Here is a 21,871-nt window from a genome sequence, read left to right on the forward strand (position 1 = left end):
ATCGTGCAGGAAGCGGAACCTCTACCAGCTACACTACAACCGACCGATCTGACAAAGATGTCAACATAATAATTAATGAATTTAATGTCAACATGAGATAGAGTGCTAAAATATGAAAGTTGGTGGCTGAGAGACAGAATTATTACTTTTTCATAGTTGTTGAATTGTCAGAACTTTTTGATCTTATGAAACATTTTTTTGTTCGCACAGATTCGCACAAAATTAACAAAAAATCTTAAATAACAAGGCGACCCACTTTCATTGTTTAATTCTCTCACTGTAATAACAATTTTTACATTGTTCGATCTACAGTACCCCAAGATGCTGTCCAAGGGTGCCATGCACATATAAAATTATTCGTTACAGTAATATTCTCAATTCCAAGTATGTAAAAATGCACATAGTCACAGCCGTTATCGCGTTAGCCTGAATTATTTGTATGCCCAGAATACGTGTTCAGAAACCGTTTTTTGCAGTTGTTCTTTGGCGAAGGGCCGGAATTGGGAATAATAAATAATTCACCTTCACCCAATTCATTTGCTTCAACTCAATTTTGCTTTTTTATTTGTGTGTAGTCGACTTCCTTTGATTTTTTGTGCTAACTTTTGTCTTTATCAATAACCCTCATTATCATTTATCTTGTTGTTATAATACACTTTAAACTACTATCAACTTCATGTAGTAGTTCGAATGTTCTTTTGTCTTGAAACCTCGGCATATTCTGTCTGTGTTTTGATATAGTGTGCCTACGAGGTTTTTAGATGGAACCTTTATTTGCCTGACGTTTCGGCTTTTTCGCCGTCTTCAGAGGCCTAAATAGAGGATGACTGGAACAATGCTACGTTTATCCCGTCAAGTGCCACACCACCCTGGGTCAGTGTTTCGATAATCGTTCAGGGTAGTGAAAACAGAAACCTATCTACATTGAAAATGGTCTTACGTTTTGCTCCACCGGATGTGGCGCGGCTGGTTGCACGCACTTGTCACTCAGTGTACCAGCGAATGAGTATTACTGCGTGTAGATCACCAGCGACGACATAGATTATTTGATCTACACACAGAATATCAGGCGGTTATAGGTCACAGAGCGGTACAAGTGGCAAGAACTCATTCGTTATGGACAAGCATTCATTCCTATTATTCATTGAAGGGTTTCTTTTAAGAATAAAAAACGCCTCCAACGTCTTCCTTGCCGATATTTCTGTTTCGTGAGCCAGTATAACGCATTTCACATCGTAATCGTTCCCGTTGTGGGCCTCATGTCTGTGCCTTCCTAGTGGTGTTATCAAACTTTTTCGTCGTTTTCCGGCCATGTGTTCATTAATCCTCACTCCAAGATTCCTACCGGTCTCCCCAACGTAAGTTGCATTGCATATCAAGCACTCAATCTCATATATTACCCCCATTTTTGCGCAGTCGCCTGTTTTTCCGTAAGGACAAATAACACATCTTTCACAGATGCAGTATCTATCATATAGTCTGTTTCTAACAAGCTGGCTTTTGATGTTTGCATTTGGGATATTTACCAAGATCACGTCATTTTGTAATTGTGCTTGGATAATGCTGCGCTGAACAGCGGCACTGACACTGTCAGAGATAAAAGGAAGACAAAGAGAGATTTTGTTTTCGCGCGGAACATTGCTATTTACAGTGCGGGTTCTTCGGTAATGCGGACGTACTGTATGGCCATTGGCACATGCGATTTTCAAGGCTAGTCTTCGTGATTCGTGTCGTTCTTGGTTGCCAGTGCATACTTCACTAGCGGTTTTGAACATATTACGAATCACTGCGCGTTTCACTGCAGTCGGATGTGCAGATTTGGCGTGCAATATGATGTTCTTGCAACTTTCTTTGCGATACCACTTTACTCTAATAATGCCGTTTGAAGTACTTATTTGTGTGTTGAGGTACGGAAGCCATCCTTCTTTTGGGGTTTCTCGTGTGAGTCTTATATATTGCGATTGTTGGTTGAGTATTCGGAAACACTCGTCCATTTCGGACTGTGTTGATGTTATGATGCAACAGTCGTCAATATATCTGCAATACATTATTGGTCTACGCGAAAGCACTGGTTCTTCGATCCTGCTCATGAAGCAGATCGCCAGTACTGGTGCTAATCGTTGACCCATTGCTAGCCCTCTCAGTTGCGCGAAATAATTTCCTGACCACCTGAAGATATTACAATTCAGGCATTCCTTGATAAGCGTTATTATGCGAGATTTACTTAGTCCATATGTTTCCAAGTTGTTACCATATAAATCTATCATCTCAGAGAGACTTGCAGCGCCTCACTGTTTTTTACATTCGTGTAGAGTGAGGTTACATCAAAGGACTCTATTACGCAGTTGCCCTCAACTCTCGCATTGCGTAATCGCTCAAGGAAATGGTGCGTGTTCGACAAATGAGATGGTATTTTAGGCAAAATTTGACTCACGATTTTATTAAGGAACCACGAAATGCGATCCGTTGGTCCTCCCACACAACTTATTATTGGTCGGATTTTGAATGTGGCCGCTGATGTTGAGTTGACCTCATCGGGTTTCAGCTTATGCGTTTTGATGAGGCTGTAGAACACAGGGCAGGTCGGTTTGTCAAGCTTTAGGCGGCTAACAAATCGTTCGTCAAGGCCAGCAGATTTTCCCATAGTCATCCATACATGATTCAAGCGTTTGCACTGCACAAGGAATTCTTTCTCTGTTACGCGGCGATAGATCGTTTCATCTTGCAAGTGAAGATTTGTTATTTCCCGATCAAGAGCCTGTGACATGACTACGAATTCCCCACCCTTATCGCTTACTGAAAGGCGTATGTCCCCTCTTGTAGTCATTTCGCGGATTTCCTTCAAACCCTGCCATTGCTCGCGCGTAAGATTGTTAAGGGTGAGTCGTCTATGATGGTTATAAGCGACAACACCCCAGATAATAGAATTCTAAATTTTGTGTCTGTTTCGCGAGCTGGTTCGGGTTCTTTATAAAAGTTGCGCGGAAATGGTGTTGGGGGTAACGCTCTTCTGCTTATAGGTGCAGCGTGCTGATGGTTACTTTCATTCCTAGCTCTGATTTTGAAGGAAATCCGCGAAATGACTACAAGAGGGGACATACGCCTTTCAGTAAGCGATAAGGGTGGGGAATTCGTAGTCATGTCACAGGCTCTTGATCGGGAAATAACAAATCTTCACTTGCAAGATGAAACGATCTATCGCCGCGTAACAGAGAAAGAATTCCTTGAGCAGTGCAAACGCTTGAATCATGTATGGATGACTATGGGAAAATCTGCTGGCCTTGACGAACGATTTGTTAGCCGCCTAAAGCTTGACAAACCGACCTGCCCTGTGTTCTACAGCCTCATCAAAACGCATAAGCTGAAACCCGATGAGGTCAACTCAACATCAGCGGCCACATTCAAAATCCGACCAATAATAAGTTGTGTGGGAGGACCAACGGATCGCATTTCGTGGTTCCTTAATAAAATCGTGAGTCAAATTTTGCCTAAAATACCATCTCATTTGTCGAACACGCACCATTTCCTTGAGCGATTACGCAATGCGAGAGTTGAGGGCAACTGCGTAATAGAGTCCTTTGATGTAACCTCACTCTACACGAATGTAAAAAACAGTGAGGCGCTGCAAGCTCTCTCGAGATGATAGATTTATATGGTAACAACTTGGAAACATATGGACTAAGTAAATCTCGCATAATAACGCTTATCAAGGAATGCCTGAATTGTAATATCTTCAGGTGGTCAGGAAATTATTTCGCGCAACTGAGAGGGCTAGCAATGGGTCAACGATTAGCACCAGTACTGGCGATCTGCTTCATGAGCAGGATCGAAGAACCAGTACTTTCGCGTAGACCAATAATGTATTGCAGATATATTGACGACTGTTGCATCATAACATCAACACAGTCCGAAATGGACGAGTGTTTCCGAATACTCAACCAACAATCGCAATATATAGACTCACACGAGAAACCCCAAAAGAAGGATGGCTTCCGTACCTCAACACACAAATAAGTACTTCAAACGGCATTATTAGAGTAAAGTGGTATCGCAAAGAAAGTTGCAAGAACATCATATTGCACGCCAAATCTGCACATCCGACTGCAGTAAAACGCGCAGTGATTCGTAATATGTTCAAAACCGCTAGTGAAGTATGCACTGGCAACCAAGAACGACACGAATCACGAAGACTAGCCTTGAAAATCGCATGTGCCAATGGCCATACAGTACGTCCGCATTACCGAAGAACCCGCACTGTAAATAGCAATGTTCCGCGCGAAAAAAAATTCTCTTTGTCTTCCTTTTATCTCTGACAGTGTCAGTGCCGCTGTTCAGCGCAGCATTATCCAAGCACAATTACAAAATGACGTGATCTTGGTAAATATCCCAAATGCAAACATCAAAAGCCAGCTTGTTAGAAACAGACTATATGATAGATACTGCATCTGTGAAAGATGTGTTATTTGTCCTTACGGAAAAACAGGCAACAAAATGGGGGTAATATATGAGATTGAGTGCTTGATATGCAATGCAACTTACGTTGGGGAGACCGGTAGGAATCTTGGAGTGAGGATTAATGAACACATGGCCGGAAAACGACGAAAAGTTTGATAACACCACTAGGAAGGCACAGACATGAGGCCCACAACGGGAACGATTACGATGTGAAATGCGTTATACTGGCTCACGAAACAGAAATATCGGCAAGGAAGACGTTGGAGGCGTTTTTTATTCTTAAAAGAAACCCTTCAATGAATAATAGGAATGAATGCTTGTCCATAACGAATGAGTTCTTGCCACTTGTACCGCTCTGTGACCTATAACCGCCTGATATTCTGTGTGTAGATCAAATAATCTATGTCGTCGCTGGAGATCTACACGCGTAACACTCATTCGCTGGTACACTGAGTGACAAGTGCGTGCAACCAGCCGCGCCACATCCGGTGGAGCAAAACGTAAGACCATTTTCAATGTAGATAGGTTTCTGTTTTCACTACCCTGAACGATTATCGAAACACTGACCCAGGGTGGTGTGGCACTTGACGGGATAAACGTAGCATTGTTCCAGTCATCCTCTATTTAGGCCTCTGAAGACGGCGAAAAAGCCGAAACGTCAGGCAAATAAAGGTTCCATCTAAAAACCTCGTAGGCACACTATATCAAAACTACTATCAACGACAGCTAGAAACGAGACACCTTAGGTTCATCGAATATCCTTTATAAACCAGCGATTTCTCATCTCTCTGGATACAGTACGCTGAAAAAGGTTATTGTCGGCTCATCGTTCATTCACTCTTGTTTTGTACCTTCAACGTTTGTTTTTGCAATGTTGAAGTAATTTTATCGGTTTGGGTTTTGGTCGCTAGCGATGCACTTTATTTTACATGAAAATTCGATAAGAAAGGCGAATTAAGCGTTTGCGAATGATCGTAGTTTCCAAATGGAAGCAATTTCACATGTACATTTCGTAGTCGCCCAAATAAACCCTTTGCACTTCCAGGACATTATTCTTGTTTGCTTTGCCGTGAATGCGGAAGAATCGAACAAAAACCATATTTCAACAAGGAAATCTATCCTTGTTGATTTGTTCCGAATTGATCTCAGCGACACCTGTGGATTACACGTGAATGGACTTTGCTCAAACCCAATTAAAAAAAGTGAAGTTCCGCAAAGTATCGAAATACCTGTCGCTCGTTTTCCTCATTCACAGTGACCTTTCTCCTTATATGCTTCTCAATTCTAGTGCAAACAACTATTTCTGCAATGTGATATCCCATAACGTCATCCCAGAGAAAACGCACAATACTGGAAGGAGTCCGGTGAAAATATGAGACTGGACCAACACACCGCACACAATGCAGATAGTTCCACTAAGATCTTGTCCCACTATTTTTTCCATCATTTAGACGTGTACATGAACTGATTTTTTCTTAGTGACAATTATAAAAGCCAAGAAGAAGCTCATGAACTTCTAAAATAATGTGAGCAGAACTCTTATCGGAGCGATTTCAAAGAAACTTGTAATGCACTATAATACTAGTGGTAACAAATAGTAAAACTATTGTATTATGTGGCGAAAGACGCAAACTTTGCTGCGTATGTGCGAATGTACAATTTTGTGTATGTGTAACGAATTGAATTAGGTCAGCACCACGTCCGCGCTGCCGTTGGTTCGACACCGCCAAACCTCGAAAGGCCGACTGAACCCTTCTCCGGAGTCGATGAATTTGGAGCGATTTTATTTGTGAGGATAAAGAGACTGAATTCATTCAGCGGTAGCCGTCGAAATCATGGGAAGAAGGGGTTGAAGGCATCTTAACCACTTTACCCTTTCATGGGCTGGTTCAGAGGTTTAGCTTCAAGTTCTCTCCAATATTATTTTATTGGAGGAATCCAAACAGGACCAGCAAGCATAATTGCTGCAACACTGAATATTAAAATGGATAAAGTTACTAGCATATCAATCCACCTGGGATGCGCAACGCGTTTTACTGCAATTCGTAATCGTTGATTTTCTGGAACGCGTGCTGGCCTATACAATGACTTGCGGGGGCCAACCGATGATCAGATCAGTGTTTTTGTTCTTCCAGACAAGTGTGGTACCAATTTGTCGACCCTAGAGGGATGAAAGACTTCGTTTGCCCTAAGGCGGTTTCGAACCATCGACCGTGTGGGTACAACGGACCTCTACCCGACTGTGCCATACTAGCCTCGCATTGAAATTTCCGGATTTTTATATGGAAAATGTTTCGGTTCTCATATGAATTCCTCGGGTGACTGGACAGCGCAAAATTGGGCGAGAGAATGATTTGAAGAGGTTTACAGCTCAGAAGAGGTTGACCGTCCCAGAGACACATCGCGGCAAGCTAATCGAATCCACGTCTCAAGAATTCTCGAACGTGCAATTGAAAAAAGAACTCATAGTGCAAGAGGTCCCACTCGTCGAAATGAGCCGCGCAAAATTCGAGTTGCACGCATTGCATCAACTTTTTTTGGAAACGGTGAGATTTTGTTTCCTATTGTTGTATGGTCATATTTTTAAAAAGCAAGTGTGAAGAAAGTTATGTATACTAAGAGTAATCAGAAAGGAATTTTGTTCTGTACTTGTCAACGACATCGGCGACAATGGGCAGACTTGTTGTCCTCTGGTTGCCTCTTAACATATAATAACACATTAATATAATACATTAATCCACTCCTGCATGTGTTAGGTAATAATCCCAAATCTTCATCATCGTGAGACCTCTTGTACGTGCCTCGCAGGAACATTCTGTGAAGCATTCGATAACATAATTGAAAATGACAGCTAACTGCATCTGCACAGCTGATGTCATATTTGTGACCAAATTTTTCTGGATGGAATCCAAAAAATCCTGGATCCCCCATCTCTATCAACAGAACTCTGGAATTAGATGTTCGTATTTGTCTGGAGTGATGTCTGATGACCGCAATCATTACTTAATAATAATGAATTAATAACAATAAACAGTAAATAAGGATGAAAACACGACAATTTTTGTTTGTGTTAGCCTTGAAAAGGAAAGAATTTTGATGCCTTGAACAAACATTTGCTTTCGCCTTGCATCGGTGTATATTTTCCTATTTCCTCATCCCAAAAGTGCGTTTAACTCCTTTACATTTTCGTTTACGAACATTGTTGTTCGATCGCAGATCGTGAGATTATTGCATTCGTTTAACCAATCAGCGCTGCAAATAGAAATGAGCAGTGATACGGTAGAAGAGCACCAGATTTGAAAGCTAAGCGGCTTTTTACAGGATATCCAATCCATGCTAATGTTTATTTCCTTTATAGTAAATATTCTTAAATCTTAAATTTCTCAGCTTTTGTCACGCTACGAGGTACGAGTAATCCTAGGTGTTTATCCTCAGCAATACTGTAGTTATCCTCCTGCTTTATTACAGAGACAAATGCACTTTCGTCATCTTTTTAATTGTTTATTTGTTCAAAGAAAGAGTTCCAACGAAGCAGCAGAGTAGAAGGTCTAATAATAATACCCATATGAAAAACGAAACCCTTTAGTAAGTTCTCAGAAGCACTTCTTTTGATTTGCAAATAAATTTACTCTGGTAGGTGTTTTAACCCTCATCTTGAAGTCTTCGTGTTGCATTCATCAGAATTTTCTCTTTTAGATGTCTTCAACGCAAATATTTGATACCTTGGCTGCTAACTAGGAACTGAAATTTCACGTATTTTTGGGCTAAATTAAAAACTCACCTTTGATCATTTTCTAGGGCCCCACCTGTGGTGTGGGTTGTCAGTGGACGCGTGTTACGTATAAAGATATTGAACAAATATGCAAAAAACTTTGCAGAACATCGCTGCTGTGAAACACGATCCAGCTAATGCCAGTAATGTGAGAACTAATACAACTGTTCTATAACATGAGGCTACATATGTAGGCTTGCGTGCGTTTATGCTCATATATTAATAAGCACCTGAAAGAATAATTAACAGAAAGTGTTTTTGCCGATAATGATGGCAAATGTCGTCTAATTTGGCTATCGTAGTCTTCCACCACTGTGATTGGGCTTCGATTTAGTGAGGTTGTGCACGAAACTCAAAAAAGACACATTTAGAGAAATCGCTCTTTAGTATGGTAGATTTTGTTCAAAGTCTCTTACGAAAACGAGCCCCATGAAAATTAGGGGAAGTTATATTAGCCGAGAGGATGAAGTTGATGTTCTGTGGCTTTTTTTCAGATACCGTCTGCTTTTAAATCAACTCTTTTAAATCAATTTAAATCAATTCGATGCACGGAATTTCAGCAGAGGAAAATGTCGCTCCTACGACATAATGCATATTCTCTAACAATCACATGCGCTCTAGAATTTGCTAAGTTCTTTTGCTAAGCACCCTTCACCTTTTTTTTCAGCACATGCAACCTCAATTTTGAGGGCGCGATTTTATTTCGCCAATTGAGCATTTATTCAATTATCATTAGCAAGCCTTGTTTTTTGTTTTTTGTTTTTTTTTTGTTTTCGAACGATTTCGTTCTCTTTTTTCGAAACTTCTTTCCGCTAGATCCGCTGCATTCTGTCTGAGCACCTAAAATTACTACCTCACACTATTTTGGGATAGGAATTACCAAAGAAGTTGTGGTCGCCGTACTCCAAAGAATTCACATGGACAGTCTTCAAGCAAGAAAAATGCTCACATTTAATTAACATTATGTTTCGGTTCTCTTGCATGCATATATGTATAGGCGTCCTTTTCATTGTTTTTCCTTCGCAAAGTTTGCGTTCTCTTAACGCCTCACTGCTCGGCTATTGCGTGCTTTCCTTTATGAATGAATGTATGAGGGACAACTTTGAGCACTTTTTCTTCGTCTCAGATATATATCTGCCGATGAAGTGTGCGAATGGCAGCCGCTACATTTCAAGAGTAATTCTTTGGGATTCCACGTCTGGGAACGTTGTAACTGGAGCCGTATCCCTTCAAAACATCAACCAAACTTGCTGATCAAAAAGTAACGAACAACACGTAACGAGAGTGCGTAACGGACGTCACTAATCCGTTTGACCGACGGATGCAGGTGTGTGTGCGGTTACCTCCTATCGACCGCCACTCCTCCAGGCTACTAGGCCTGGCTTCTGCTTCGCTAGCACTTCGCCATCATGCTGCTGTCATTTTCGTTTTTTGTGCTGTTTTGCAGTACACGGAAACATTTTCACGTTTTTAAGAGAATAGAATGCATGTTTGTTCAAAGCTATCCATCTTGTCACTGGCTTGCCCTTATGAAAACACATTTTAAAAAAGTGTACTTATCATAAGACTTGTAATGAGTTCATCTAAACCTTCTATTTTCTCAATTCCATGAAAGACATTTAACATTAATATCGCGGTTATAAACCCTCCACAACTTGAAGCGACAATTCAACCCAAAAAGTTCGCAATGCTTGATTTTTAGATTTTCTCTCTCTGTTTATTGCTTAAAGCTTCTTTAATATGAATATTTTGTAGGTTAGAGTAAGTTAGAGGAGCATGGAGTTCAGATAGCCCGAGACTTCTTCATAAGGAGAGTTCTCCATGTTTACTTTGTCGGGATGTGAGCTACTCATAAATAGTTAGTCTTGCTTTAATTACACATTGACACAAATTTGTGTAGACCTGACTACTTTCCATCATGCTGAGATTTCCCTATCTCTCAATGAAGGGGCGTGAATATTGCTTAACTCAGTTCATCATATTAAATTGTTATCCATATTGGATTTGCTGCATACTTTTCTCTAAGCTGTTTTTTTTTTCGAAGGATACTAATCTAGGATCTGCTACGAGTGGACTACTCTTTTAGCCATCTCTATGTTTTGGTTTTCTCGAGGGTTTGTGGCCGAGAAGGATTAGTTCTAACAATTAACAATTCCTCTCTAAGTCTCACACATCCAACATTATCTGAAGTGCTGTGCTTCTCGTTGGCGTCCAGAACTTTTCGTCACTACTAGTCTACTAGTTGTAGGCCCTCATTTTCTTTCTCAGAACCTGCGAGTACCTGTGATGCTCTCCGTCCGATGAACATTGATGTTATTCTCACATTCATCCTCGTCCTATTACCATTTTCAAGCTCCAGAAAAGCGAGGAAAAAATCATGGTGAGGCGTTCTACTCTCTTTTTCCGCAACCTACTTCTTTTTTATTCGTGCTTTATTAGCTGTGCTCGTTCGCAGAAATCTAACACAATTTCGCAAGATCGCCTGTCAGCGAAACTTGACACCTGCGGAAGTGAGGTGGGATGTGAGATCCACGACTGCTGACTGACTGGATGACTGGCGCTTGTTCCCTTGATTGCACTGCCTTCACTTTGAGTGGCCGACACGAGTCGCGGGCGATTAGGGCAAAATCGTCGGCTCTCACCTCGAAAATGTGCATGTGTTACTACTAAAGTTAATTTTACACCAAATTGGTGAGATGACTTCAGATCGCTGACCACTTTTCCAACGCCCTCAGGTTTTTGGAAATACTCAGTGGGAACGCAGCCGCTTGCCTACGAGCTTTCGCTTCACCCTGTCTTGGCGCCTTTATCCCTTGATCGTCATGTTTTGTTAACAAGAAGTGCTGTAAAATTTCATTTATTCAATTGTTGCTCGTAAATCACTTGTTTAACAAAGGGAATAAAGAACTGAGGCAAAAAGTAAGGAAGGAAATGATAGGATGGGAAGAAGTGGATAAAAGAGTTTGTTGAGACAGACAAAGATCTCTCACAGTAGATTTCTGAACATCGCAAAGACCAAAAGAGTTTAAAAACATTTAAAGAGCCTCTCCCCAGAATTTTCATTGCAGAAAGTTGTTTCGAAACCTAATGTGAGAGCTGTGCACCTCAACATTATACCAAGTTTTGAAATAAAAATTTTCAAATCAAACTCAATGAGAACTGCAAGATCACATATGTTCTGCAGACTACACTACGAGGAAACATATTCTTCATTTTAAGTAAACAGAGCAAAGGTTCGGCGGTATTTCACGCTCAAATTCTTCCTCTGTGGTCTCGTGTACAACTGATTCTACGGAATATGTGCCCATGGATGCACATATGCATTGTGCTATTCTCCTTCTACCGTAGTCATCCCTTAACATTTTCGCCCCCGTGTTTGCTAATTTTTTCCTCAAAAATGCTAGGGAACTGCTAGAGCATTGAGTGCTCTTCTACTCATTTGTCTGCATCTCACTGAGCGGGAAGGACTCAAAACGGCGAAACCAAAGTTTCGCTTAATTGCTGTGAGACGTATGCTTATACCAATATGATCCCCCTAAAATCGATACACAGATCACTTCCCCTTAATGGAAGTGTTTTCTCCCATCCACAGTCATTTCTATGCGCACTCATAACGTGACTTGTAGGAAAGGTTTAGAAAAGGAACGAAAAAAAAAACGAAAATTATTCGCAAAGAAAGAATTGATGTTTTGCTGTGGCTCAGTGGAAGAAAATATCGCTGCAACTATCTGGCGTTTGAGAGACATTTTCAAAGACAGCGCACCGTCGAACTAACGATGTTGATCTTACCCGTAACTCAGAAAAAGGCATATGAAACAGCATTGGTCGCACCGGTGCTTGCAACGATGCAACTTACTACAGTTAGAAGAACGATGACATTTGTCACGCAATGCGTTTACGATTGTGCAGCTTGCAGAGGTTGGAGGACTTCAGGTGCTTAATTGAATTATACTACCATGTTTTAGGACTAGAGATGACGACGGAGTCGCTCGCTTTCTATCGCGTAAGAAGTTGTATCGTACAAAAGATACAACCCAGGCCTTCTTTCACGCATTTTTTCTGGATTACTGGACGGAATTAAGCGCGAACACGTGAACATTCGTAACCTGCACCCCGATTCATGTCTGCTCCTGAAGTGATTTCGACACCGCCATTTTTTTTATGCTGTAATTAATCAATTTGTAATTTATATGTTGTCTTTAAGAGTTTTTCTCACTCTAGGGATTGGAAGCCAAACATGGGACATATGTTGAGATCCTTCAATGTAAAAGTGGTGGTGATTTCTCAAGAGAGCACTAAAAACGGCATCTTATCTATGAAAGAGAAGATAGGAAAAGCTCGTCCGCAGTGGATTCATATATTCCGGGTAAAGTTGGACAGCCAAAACCTAGTGGAAGCAGTGGTGGTCCTATCCTGGGGTGTTGTGAAGTGGGCAAGGTATCTTGTGTGAGGATTCCTGATGCTATAATGACGATAGCTTTACATGCCCCCACACGAGTGTTCGAGAAATGTCCTTTTTGCTTCAGAAATCATAAGTTGGATAGCAAACCGGCAAAACCTGCGTAATTTTTAGTGTGCTCAAGTGAATGTTCAGATGTGAAAGGAAGAGGTGAAACGAATTTGCACTGATTTCAGTAAAAGAACCACTTTCGACCGACACACGACCAACTACCAGGCGTGGCGGGAACAGATGACAGTTTGCGATCTGCTGCAGGAGTATGACGCTGCAGTTCGCCCTAGTGGACGAACACCATACAATAACACTAGTTAGTGCATGTAGACGTGCTATATTAGTTGTTAAAGGAATTTGTAGAGTTTGTTTTGTATCCAATTTACATTCGCATTGAATTTTGAACGCTTATTTGCAGAAGGTCCTGTGGTCGTAACGACAAGCCTCAATATTCGCTCAATCTCCGCAGTTTCCGAAAAAAATATGGTAAGAAGTCTATCCAACTGTCACATCTAGACGCAGGCATGGCAGTTGAGTGAAAAACAATTACCTTTTGCTGCGAGTTCGCCGCGGTACCTGAGGAATAAGTGGAATAAGTGTTAATCCACCAAGCGTGGTTCTCCTTCCTCACCTGGAAAACCTATGGTTACTAAAACTACAATATAAAGCAGCTAAGGTGAGAGAAAAATGCTTGGAAAATGAAGCTTTTCCGAAAGTCGGAAATGACAAATATATGCAGAGGAAAAAAAAGCGGCAAAAGCACTTGCTACAGAATATTATTACTAATACCAATATTTCATGCTGTGAAAAGCGATAGAACTCAAGACTTCCACGCTTGAGAAACAGAGTTAGTAGCAGCATTCAACGAAATTTTCGATTATTCTCTTCTCTTCTGTAGTAAATAGATTTCTGAAATCTGTCTGTAAGTACGGCAGAAGCATCCCTAAGGTACAGATGTCATCCAGAAGTGCATTATTTCCACCAAACACTGATCAGATGTCTTTTTTTCAGAAAGAGAGGTCAAAATCGTGAATGTTCTCCTGAATGAAAAATGTGTATTTGTAAAAGGGATCTGAAATCCAAAAAATTTGTCACCAGTCAAACCAATGGATGTAGAGAGATGGTGAATAACTTCCTGTTACAAAATGAGAGTTCGCTCCAATTGCGACAGAGCGGACATAAATAGATCAATCAAGGCTGTTTTTGGTTTTCGAGCCGTCAACAAAGTGAAAGCTTGATTACTGGCCATGAATATATAAATAACTGGGCATTATGACGCAGATTATTACACCCTTGCAGTTGTGGGGAAGTTTCAATCAAGCTACTATAGTATCAGGAACCTACTAGTATGCGCAGTCTTCGAAGCCACCTTAAATATATATTTGGATGCTAGGGGGACCCACCCTTTCGACGAAAAATCTTTTGGACATTCCTGATTGATTAGAAATTTGTATTCGTCTGGTTTTTGATCCTCTACCTATTCGATACCTGATTTAATTTCTGAAATTTGTTTTCCATAGTCTATTTCAGTATATGTGGAAACACAAACATAGATATGTCTTCTTTCAGGAATTTGTGGCTCAGTTCCGATTTCGTCAAGAATGGTTTGACGATAGGTTGCGTTTTATGGATCATCAGGTATGTTTCGATTAGAATACTTGAAATTCGGACTCTTTTTTTTAACTTCTTGTTCAGGGTCCGCTTTCTCCAGAATTTCGTAATTTTGAGTTTATTCATGTAGCTAGGGACCAACGTTTATGGATTCCGGACACATTTTTCCAAAACGAACGAAACGGGTGGTACCATATGTTGGACCAGGTTAGTTTCCGTCATTTCTCAAGCAAAACCAGTCGAGTTTTTTTTAAATCCTGCTTTCTTTCCAAAAAAAGAGGTTTTATCATATCAGTGCCGTTGGATTGATGTAAAGCAGTTCGCAAGAGATTCGGCTGTAACTGCACAATCGATGGTTTGAAACCGCTCTACTGCCAACCAAGCCCCCCATCTCCCGCGTCTGAAGTGGTGTCTGACTTCTCTGGGAAGATAAAACACTAAATTGATACATAGAGTGGCTCCTGTTTTTCACTGTACAGTCTAGACACGTAAACGTATCGTAAACCTCAAACTATTCCGAATCGAAGCGGACCGAAAGCGGATTGTTCAGCGCCAGACACTTTATCCTTTATTCTGTACTGCCTTCGCACCAATCTGATATGTGGCATGCCAATTTTTGTAACCGTTGCTCAGGTGCGCCGTTATAAGCTCGACCGGCTGCGATAATGAAGTTAGCTAATTCTCTGCCGAACTCGTGCGAGTTAAAGGAGTCGTAACTTTTTGTGCTGTGGACTTCCACCTGTCCATATAAGCCCATTTCAAAAGGAGGAGACAAAGATAGGGTAAAAAAGCAAGTGACGGATAGCAGAAGTGTTCTTGTGCTCTATCCACTATGGCTTGCTAAGAAGCTCCATTCCGTATCTTAATCGCGTTTTTCAAATGGTGTTTCTATCAGAAAAGCTGTTTCTCAGCGACATACATCCTCGTTTTTTGTTACTTTCCTATCGCCCTTCTGATACGATCCTGAAATTTGAATCATGATCAGAACTGAGAAAATAGGTGTAATAATACATGAATTTTGTTCCAGGAGAATCGCTTCTTGAAGATTCGCTCAGACGGGAAACTCATTTATGATAGACGGTGAGTTCTGTGACGAAAAAAATGAAATGAAGACCAATTATTCCCGAAAGTGGTCACGTTCTTTACTTCCTTGAATTTTGCCGACGAATTTGAGCGATTTCCTTTGTGAAACCCGTTGCTGTCGCTCTCTAGAATCCTCTCCTCGACAATGGGGTTTTCCGCTACGCTCTGATGCAATTAGCTCGGGAATCGACTCACATCCACAAGTTGCAGTGGGAGTTTCAAGGGGCTCTGCGATCTTGAATTGAGCAAAATCAATTTTTAAGAACATCCTTCAAATTCTCGCCAATTTTCAGATTAACACTTCACTTATCATGCTCTATGCATTTATCGCGTTATCCAATGGACTCGCAACTCTGCGAAATCGCATTTGCTTCCTGTGAGTCACAATTCAGTACAGCTAAAACACTTAAATGAAAAAAGTGTGTGAAAAAGAACAAGCAAGTGAGTGAGTTGAATGAGTAACCAGAACACGCTTGAAGATGCCTACACCACCGACGACATCAAGTACGAATGGGATGTTGAGGCGATCCGGATCCACGACGGAGCCAACGGTGCTCTGCCCAACTTCGACATCGCCACCTTCACGAACGGGACATGCCATTCCAAAACAAACACTGGTTTGTTCCATTCGGAAACCTTTCGAACTAAAAGCACAACTAGTTACATATATTCTTCTATAAATTTAAACTTTGCTGTTATCTTAAATTCTACTCTATCTTCCTTTGGTTCAGACAGTACAAAACCGAATCATGGGCGTCGAAAGAAGAGTTCAGAGCTATAAAAGACCTCGAAAATGTAATGAAACTTTGAAGAACGTTTTCCATTCTTCTTTTTTCACGTTTTTAAACTAATCCGCGTATCCAAGAATATTTCCTTTCATGGTTTTGCGTGAAAACCTTTCAATCAGAATTTAAACGAGCCATCGGCAAGGTCGCTCAACTGCGTTGTTCCAGATAAGTTCCCAATCCGACAAATCGAATCTTATGCCCACTATTTCGTTAAAAGAGGCCACAATTGATCCGTACCGATATAAAATGAATAAATTTTTATGATTTTCTCCCTTATCGCACGTAAATTCCCAGAGAAATGGAATGTTTTCCGTAAAAATTTTATTATGCCAAATTGAAACTTCAACTTTTTTTGCTATGAAAATAAAAAAAAAGTGTAATTCTCATATCTGTGTGTATAACAAACTTGACTATCTAAACCACTATATTCTTTCTTGAAATGCTAAGTAAGTTTTGATATTAACGAATATTTGCTTGGATTATCAGCCGCATAGCAGCAGCAGAATTATTGCAGTAGAAATTTCTTAGCAACTGAAAAAAAATTGTAGGTGAAGGTTTGTCCTCGTGACTGTGATTGAAATGAGTTTCCATCTATGGAGACAGGTGTTCAGTCTCACTCCAGCAGCTCTCACGCAGAAGTTCGTGTTGGGCTGTCGCTTCAGAATTGGCTCTAACTGCGAGGACATCACTTCAGAATTGGCTCTAACTGCAATAGACCGTCCCTTGCAGAGATGCGAAAACAATCGAACCGAGGAGCTTCACAGAAACCAAAAAATCTCTAATCTGTTAGAAAATGGCATCATTCAACTCGGAAAGCGGTGGAAAAACTCATTCTCTGGAAATTAATTGATGTAATGTCTAAAAAGTAACACAAAGTATAGCCGAAAGTTCCATCATCCTCTTGGTTACGGAAAGTTCAGAAACAATCGATGCTATAAGAGAGGAGAAAATCCGTGGACCCGTCGCACCCCATTTCATAGCTATCTGACGTTGTCGCTGCAATTTGACGCTACATAGAAAAAACAGTTTCCTAGATCAATTTACATTACATGTTTTTGTTCTGCTTGGGTTATTACAATTTCCACCCTGTCGCAGAGATTCACGGGTGTGTAAAGTAGGTAGGAAAAAATAGAATAAAGATAGATGAAAATGGGGTCTTCAAAATTCGCGCTGGTGTGCGATCTATGTCCGCAGTATCAAATAAGGCAGAAAATTTGCGAAGACCGAGTATAGTTCTGTGTTATGCCAAATATAGTATAGCAGCTGTTCCGCTTATTCCTTTTCTAGCATCAAAGATTCATTATCGAATCAAATATTACAAAACAATCAAATCAGAAAAAAATGAATGAACACTTCCACATGGATGCATTCAACGTCGTCGTTCTCTTTCATGTTTTTTGGAAGTGTGGAAGGTTTGGTGCCAGCACTTCCAGCAACGATACCAGGTTATGTTAGGTTCCAGTTATTGCGTTTAGGTGAACATTTGCTGACATCTTGCTTTCTTCTCGAAGGTTCTTGGAAAGATCTGAAGAAGGGAGTTCAATTGTAGTACATGAATTGTTCCGAAATCTCAATTTTAAGACAAGTTGCGTGCACGCCAGCAACAGCACCACACAGTCACTTTTTCAATGTTCATGCATAGCGTCATACTCACTGAGCGCGCTTTTCATAAGGAACTTAGTTTAGATTTAGAATTGAGAAGATGTTTGGAGAAGAAAAGCTTACGATTGAGCTGACTAATCAGCCAAATAAATTCCTCTATTTTTTGCCACCTTTGGTTTTTGCCACCTCAGGTGAAAACACCTCTCTAAGGATGTATGAGTACAATATTCTCACGTTTAGGTGAGTATTCATGCTTGCGAGTGGAACTGAAGCTGAATCGTGTGTTCTCGTTCTTCCTTCTGCAACTGTACATTCCGTCGTCGATGTTGGTCGGCGTAGCTTGGGTTTCTTACTGGATTGATTGGAAAAGTACTGCCGCTCGTGTGCCATTAGCAATCGTCACCCTTCTTACAATGATAACTACTTCACACGGTTGGTCACAAGTTCTTCTCTTATCTGTCTGCCTAGCGACGTCTTCTTCTGCTGCAGCCATTAACTCAAATTTGCCTCCCGTCTCCTATGCGAAGTCGATCGACATTTGGGTCGGAGCGTGCGTTGGTGGGTTATGACTTAGTCTTAGATTACGGTAAATGATCTTGCTCTGTCCATTCATGCACTTCACAGTGTTCATCTTCTTTTCGTTGATTGAGTACGCTGTTGTCAATTACATGGGGATTATGGATGAACACAGGTAAAACGTCTTTCAGAAATAGTCCAACTGATAATGAAAATCCAAAAGCTTCAGACAAATGAGGAAAGCAGCATGCAATCGCAGTCGCCTTTCGAATGTGATAGATAACCAATTCTACATGCAGTGCGCTGAGCAGATGACTTCGCCAACCTCCTTCGTCGGATTCAGTCCACAAGAGAAAAAGGTGATCTGATGTTAAGATGTTTGACCTCTTGTCAGAAATCTAAAAAATACTGAAAAAGTACGCTTGAATTAGTGATTTAGATCACCACGTAATGTTCTACCTAGAGACGAACCACAAGTGTTTTCCAGTCGGTGTGTTCAACCATGTGAGCGCCATACGCCTTGAATTGTGGAACCCCCACCCAAGGCGGATGGAGTGTGTGTCGAGCAGAGCGAGCAGACGCGTCGCGTCTATCATTTGGCTTCGGCTGTACTCCCAAAGTTCATTTGTCTGCCTTTTCACTTGAGAAAAAAAAGCAAAAGAATGCAACAGACATCGAAAACTTCAAGTATACACAAGGAAAATGTCTAAATCAACTGTAAATTCAAGCTGTGCTGACTGATCTCTCCATTTGAAGGCATTTACAGTTTGCTCAGTAAAGGCGCAAGTTTCGTTTTTCTGCTGCGCACTATTCGTTAAAGGCAGCATATCGAGATTTTGACGTGGTGTCAAAACACGGCAAAAGTCTAGAGTTTCGATTGCAGATTACGGAAAAAAACTCGAAAATACTCATCTTCTCCTAACCGTCGTCAAAAAAGATGGCACGTTAGATGGCGTTCTTTCCTACGAAATCACCTCCAACGTGTCACCTCTGTGCATCTGCCACGTCCACGAGCGAGCGGTTAGTGAGATCTCCTCTCCAGCTCATTCAAGTAAAACAATGAATCAGCTGCTGAAGAGGCGAGAGCGTATACAAGGGTGGCGCTTTCTGGCGTAACCGTAGGAACTAAAGCGCCCCGTTTTTAAAGACGTCTGAGGAAGCAGGAGCGCAGCCACGCTGATTTCCGTAATCTACGACCCAAACACTAGGCTTTCGCTGTTGTTTCCGCACCGCGTCAAAATCGTGATACGCCCCCTCTAAGTTAGAGGAAGAGTGAACATTAGAGATTGGCATCTAATTCGATAAATCAGCATACAAAAACACTGATCATCGATACGTGTAACTCATGAGAGATTACTGCATATGCTGATAAGTTTTGTTTGGATGATTTAGATTTAGATGGTCCCTTCTCCCTGATGGGACCTCAGCATCGTTTCCATTCTTTTCTCCATGACATTCATCGTCTAAGAAGCTCGTGCGCTTCGTGAGTGACATTGAAGAGGTCCAGAGTTTTGGAACGTATCAAACAGAGGTTTTACTTTGCCGATCAGAGACGCGAGCACTTTAACTCTTCCCTCAGGTTTTCTGATTGAGCGTTTTGGGCATTTTGAGATCCACTACTACGTTCTCCTAGTCTATGTATTTGTCGTCGGTTTTTTCCACAATATATGTACTCATCGCGCCTGCACTTCGTTTTTGATGTGTATTCCAGGAGCTGCAACGCATGAACATTGTTATTGGCCGGAACTGACACTTACGACTTTTTGTTATGTGATTGAACTTTATAATACTCTCCCCAGCGCTATGTGGGTGATAAATTTCATGGACGTGACGAAAATGTCAGCAAACCTCTCTTTTGCGCAGTAAAGTGTCGGAAGAAATTTTTAGTCATAGGGGGGCATGGAGGTGTGGGTAGTGATTTGGTACGTGTGCAGACCTTCCCAAACGAGAGGAAAGACTGCATGCTGCCTTCTCTTTCCATTATGTTCACAATTCAAGTCGTTCTCCATGTTCATGGAAGGGGCGAAGTACGCACAAAGAATGAAGTGTCCTTCATTCGGGAGGTGTGAGGCTGTACTCCTCCTTCCTTACATTGAGTTTTAGCTGTGAAAGGTATTTTTTTTTCGGAAATTGCAGTCCTATGTACCTCCATCATTCCTTCGCTAAGCTCCATCAGATGTCTCTGCTTCTTTGGGATTTTCCTAAAAGGGAACGATGTCGTCCGCGAAACGCAGATTTGCTCGGAATCTTCTATCAATACGTATACTGTACTAAGTTGTAAAAAGAGCAGCACTGCAAATACTCGACTCATCCTTTAAATTTCTTACAATTGAGCGGGACGTGATGAAAATGTGTTCGTCTCTGATGACCTTCTAATCTACCCCCATTCTCAAGGATGAAGGAACGTGTGCCCATGATCAAGTAATGTACTTCTCGTTCATAGCTTGCTGCTTCAATCATGGTCCAACTACTTCATTTTACTGGTCATTCTTCATCGAAAGGCGAAAGTGAAAAAAGTTGACTGATTTCTGCTGCCAAATTCCTTCAGTATTCGTTTTGCTTTTGTAATCCCCCATTGTTCCAAAATGATCGCGGACAAGGAAAATGTAGGGCTGAGCGACTGGATGGCGAAATCTCGGTCCCGCCATAACGTCACCAAAGTTTGCAAACTTTGAAAAATTGCGAGACAGTTTTCTTTTAGCGCCTTCTTCGTCGTAAACGCAATAGGTCATTCGAGTTGCGCGAGGAGGAAGTCGGGATGGAAATGGACGGTATTGAACTTGGCGACTTAGTACCGCCCAGAACAGCAGGACATATCGAGCAGGGTTGGACGTTTCAGGTACTTTCTTTCTTTCGGGATTTCAAATTAACAAAGTGTTGTTTTCTGTGTATTTCGCTGTCTTTTGAGTAACCCGTTTTGAGCGACAGCACCTTTGGGCCTCATTTATTGACATGAAATCGGCAACCTCATTTCCGAGATGTCTTTACACGTTTTTCCCTCACTTCTCAGTCTACACAGTCTTAATTTACTTCCAATGCCTCAGAGAACAGGAATTAGATGATTCAAGTATACCCGCAGGAAATTCAATTTGAGCACATTTTTTTCAGGACACAACAGATCTTGTCTATATCGGACAACGTAAAAGGGTGGAGCTGGTTAGATGGTGCAGTGTACTGTCCTCCAGAGGTCGTGCAGAAAGAATTGATATTATCGCCAGGTATCGCCCATGCAATCTTTGTGGCTCAAATCAATTCCATCAGCTGATCTCCCTTTCAGGATAATATTTCCTATCGCCTTTATTATGTTCAACTTCGCTTACTGGAGCATATATTTGGATAACAGTGAATAATGGGGACGTCTAGACGGCGAATCCCGTTCTATTGTACTATTATGGATCTCTCATGTTCTCATGTTGTTGTCTGCTGTTGTTCTACGATAAAATGTCTATGTTTCTTTCTTTCTGTTAATAAAGCTGAATGGAAATCCACAAAGCTAATGAACAGTTGAAAGGTTACGAAGTTCGTCACAGGTTCCAATCAACTCTAGGCATATGTAGCGCTGTAGATCCAGCACAAATCACTGAGAAAAATTGA

General features: G+C 41.2%; 4 protein-coding genes across 4 annotated transcripts; 2 read left to right on the plus strand and 2 right to left on the minus strand.

Annotated features, from left to right (window-relative positions):
* Positions 1 to 1,073: 1,073 nt before the first annotated feature.
* RB195_019394 (uncharacterized protein) lies at positions 1,074 to 2,129 on the minus strand (the record flags this gene model as incomplete). The annotated part of the gene is made up of 1 exon (XM_064187219.1): positions 1,074 to 2,129. One exon carries the CDS (start codon positions 2,127 to 2,129, stop codon positions 1,074 to 1,076), a length of 1,056 nt encoding a protein of 351 aa, XP_064043100.1.
* Positions 2,130 to 2,263: 134 nt separating this feature from the next.
* RB195_019395 (uncharacterized protein) lies at positions 2,264 to 2,827 on the minus strand (the record flags this gene model as incomplete). The annotated part of the gene is made up of 1 exon (XM_064187220.1): positions 2,264 to 2,827. The coding sequence occupies one exon, from the start codon at positions 2,825 to 2,827 to the stop codon at positions 2,264 to 2,266; it is 564 nt and encodes a 187-aa protein (XP_064043101.1).
* A 252-nt stretch (positions 2,828 to 3,079) lies between these two features.
* RB195_019396 (uncharacterized protein) lies at positions 3,080 to 3,643 on the plus strand (the record flags this gene model as incomplete). Its single annotated transcript, XM_064187221.1, has 1 exon — positions 3,080 to 3,643. One exon carries the CDS (start codon positions 3,080 to 3,082, stop codon positions 3,641 to 3,643), a length of 564 nt encoding a protein of 187 aa, XP_064043102.1.
* Positions 3,644 to 12,917: 9,274 nt separating this feature from the next.
* Positions 12,918 to 21,627, plus strand: RB195_019397 (uncharacterized protein; the record flags this gene model as incomplete). The annotated part of the gene is made up of 14 exons (XM_013451987.2): positions 12,918 to 12,993; positions 13,096 to 13,163; positions 14,247 to 14,315; positions 14,373 to 14,495; positions 15,316 to 15,368; positions 15,665 to 15,747; positions 15,851 to 15,988; positions 18,002 to 18,193; positions 18,251 to 18,319; positions 18,386 to 18,452; positions 18,507 to 18,636; positions 20,979 to 21,116; positions 21,386 to 21,495; positions 21,555 to 21,627. 14 exons carry the CDS (start codon positions 12,918 to 12,920, stop codon positions 21,625 to 21,627), a joined length of 1,389 nt encoding a protein of 462 aa, XP_013307441.1.
* Between the last annotated feature and the right edge of the window lie 244 nt (positions 21,628 to 21,871).

Source organism: Necator americanus, chromosome II (genome assembly GCF_031761385.1).
Source record: "Necator americanus strain Aroian chromosome II, whole genome shotgun sequence".
Taxonomy (NCBI): domain Eukaryota; kingdom Metazoa; phylum Nematoda; class Chromadorea; order Rhabditida; family Ancylostomatidae; genus Necator; species Necator americanus.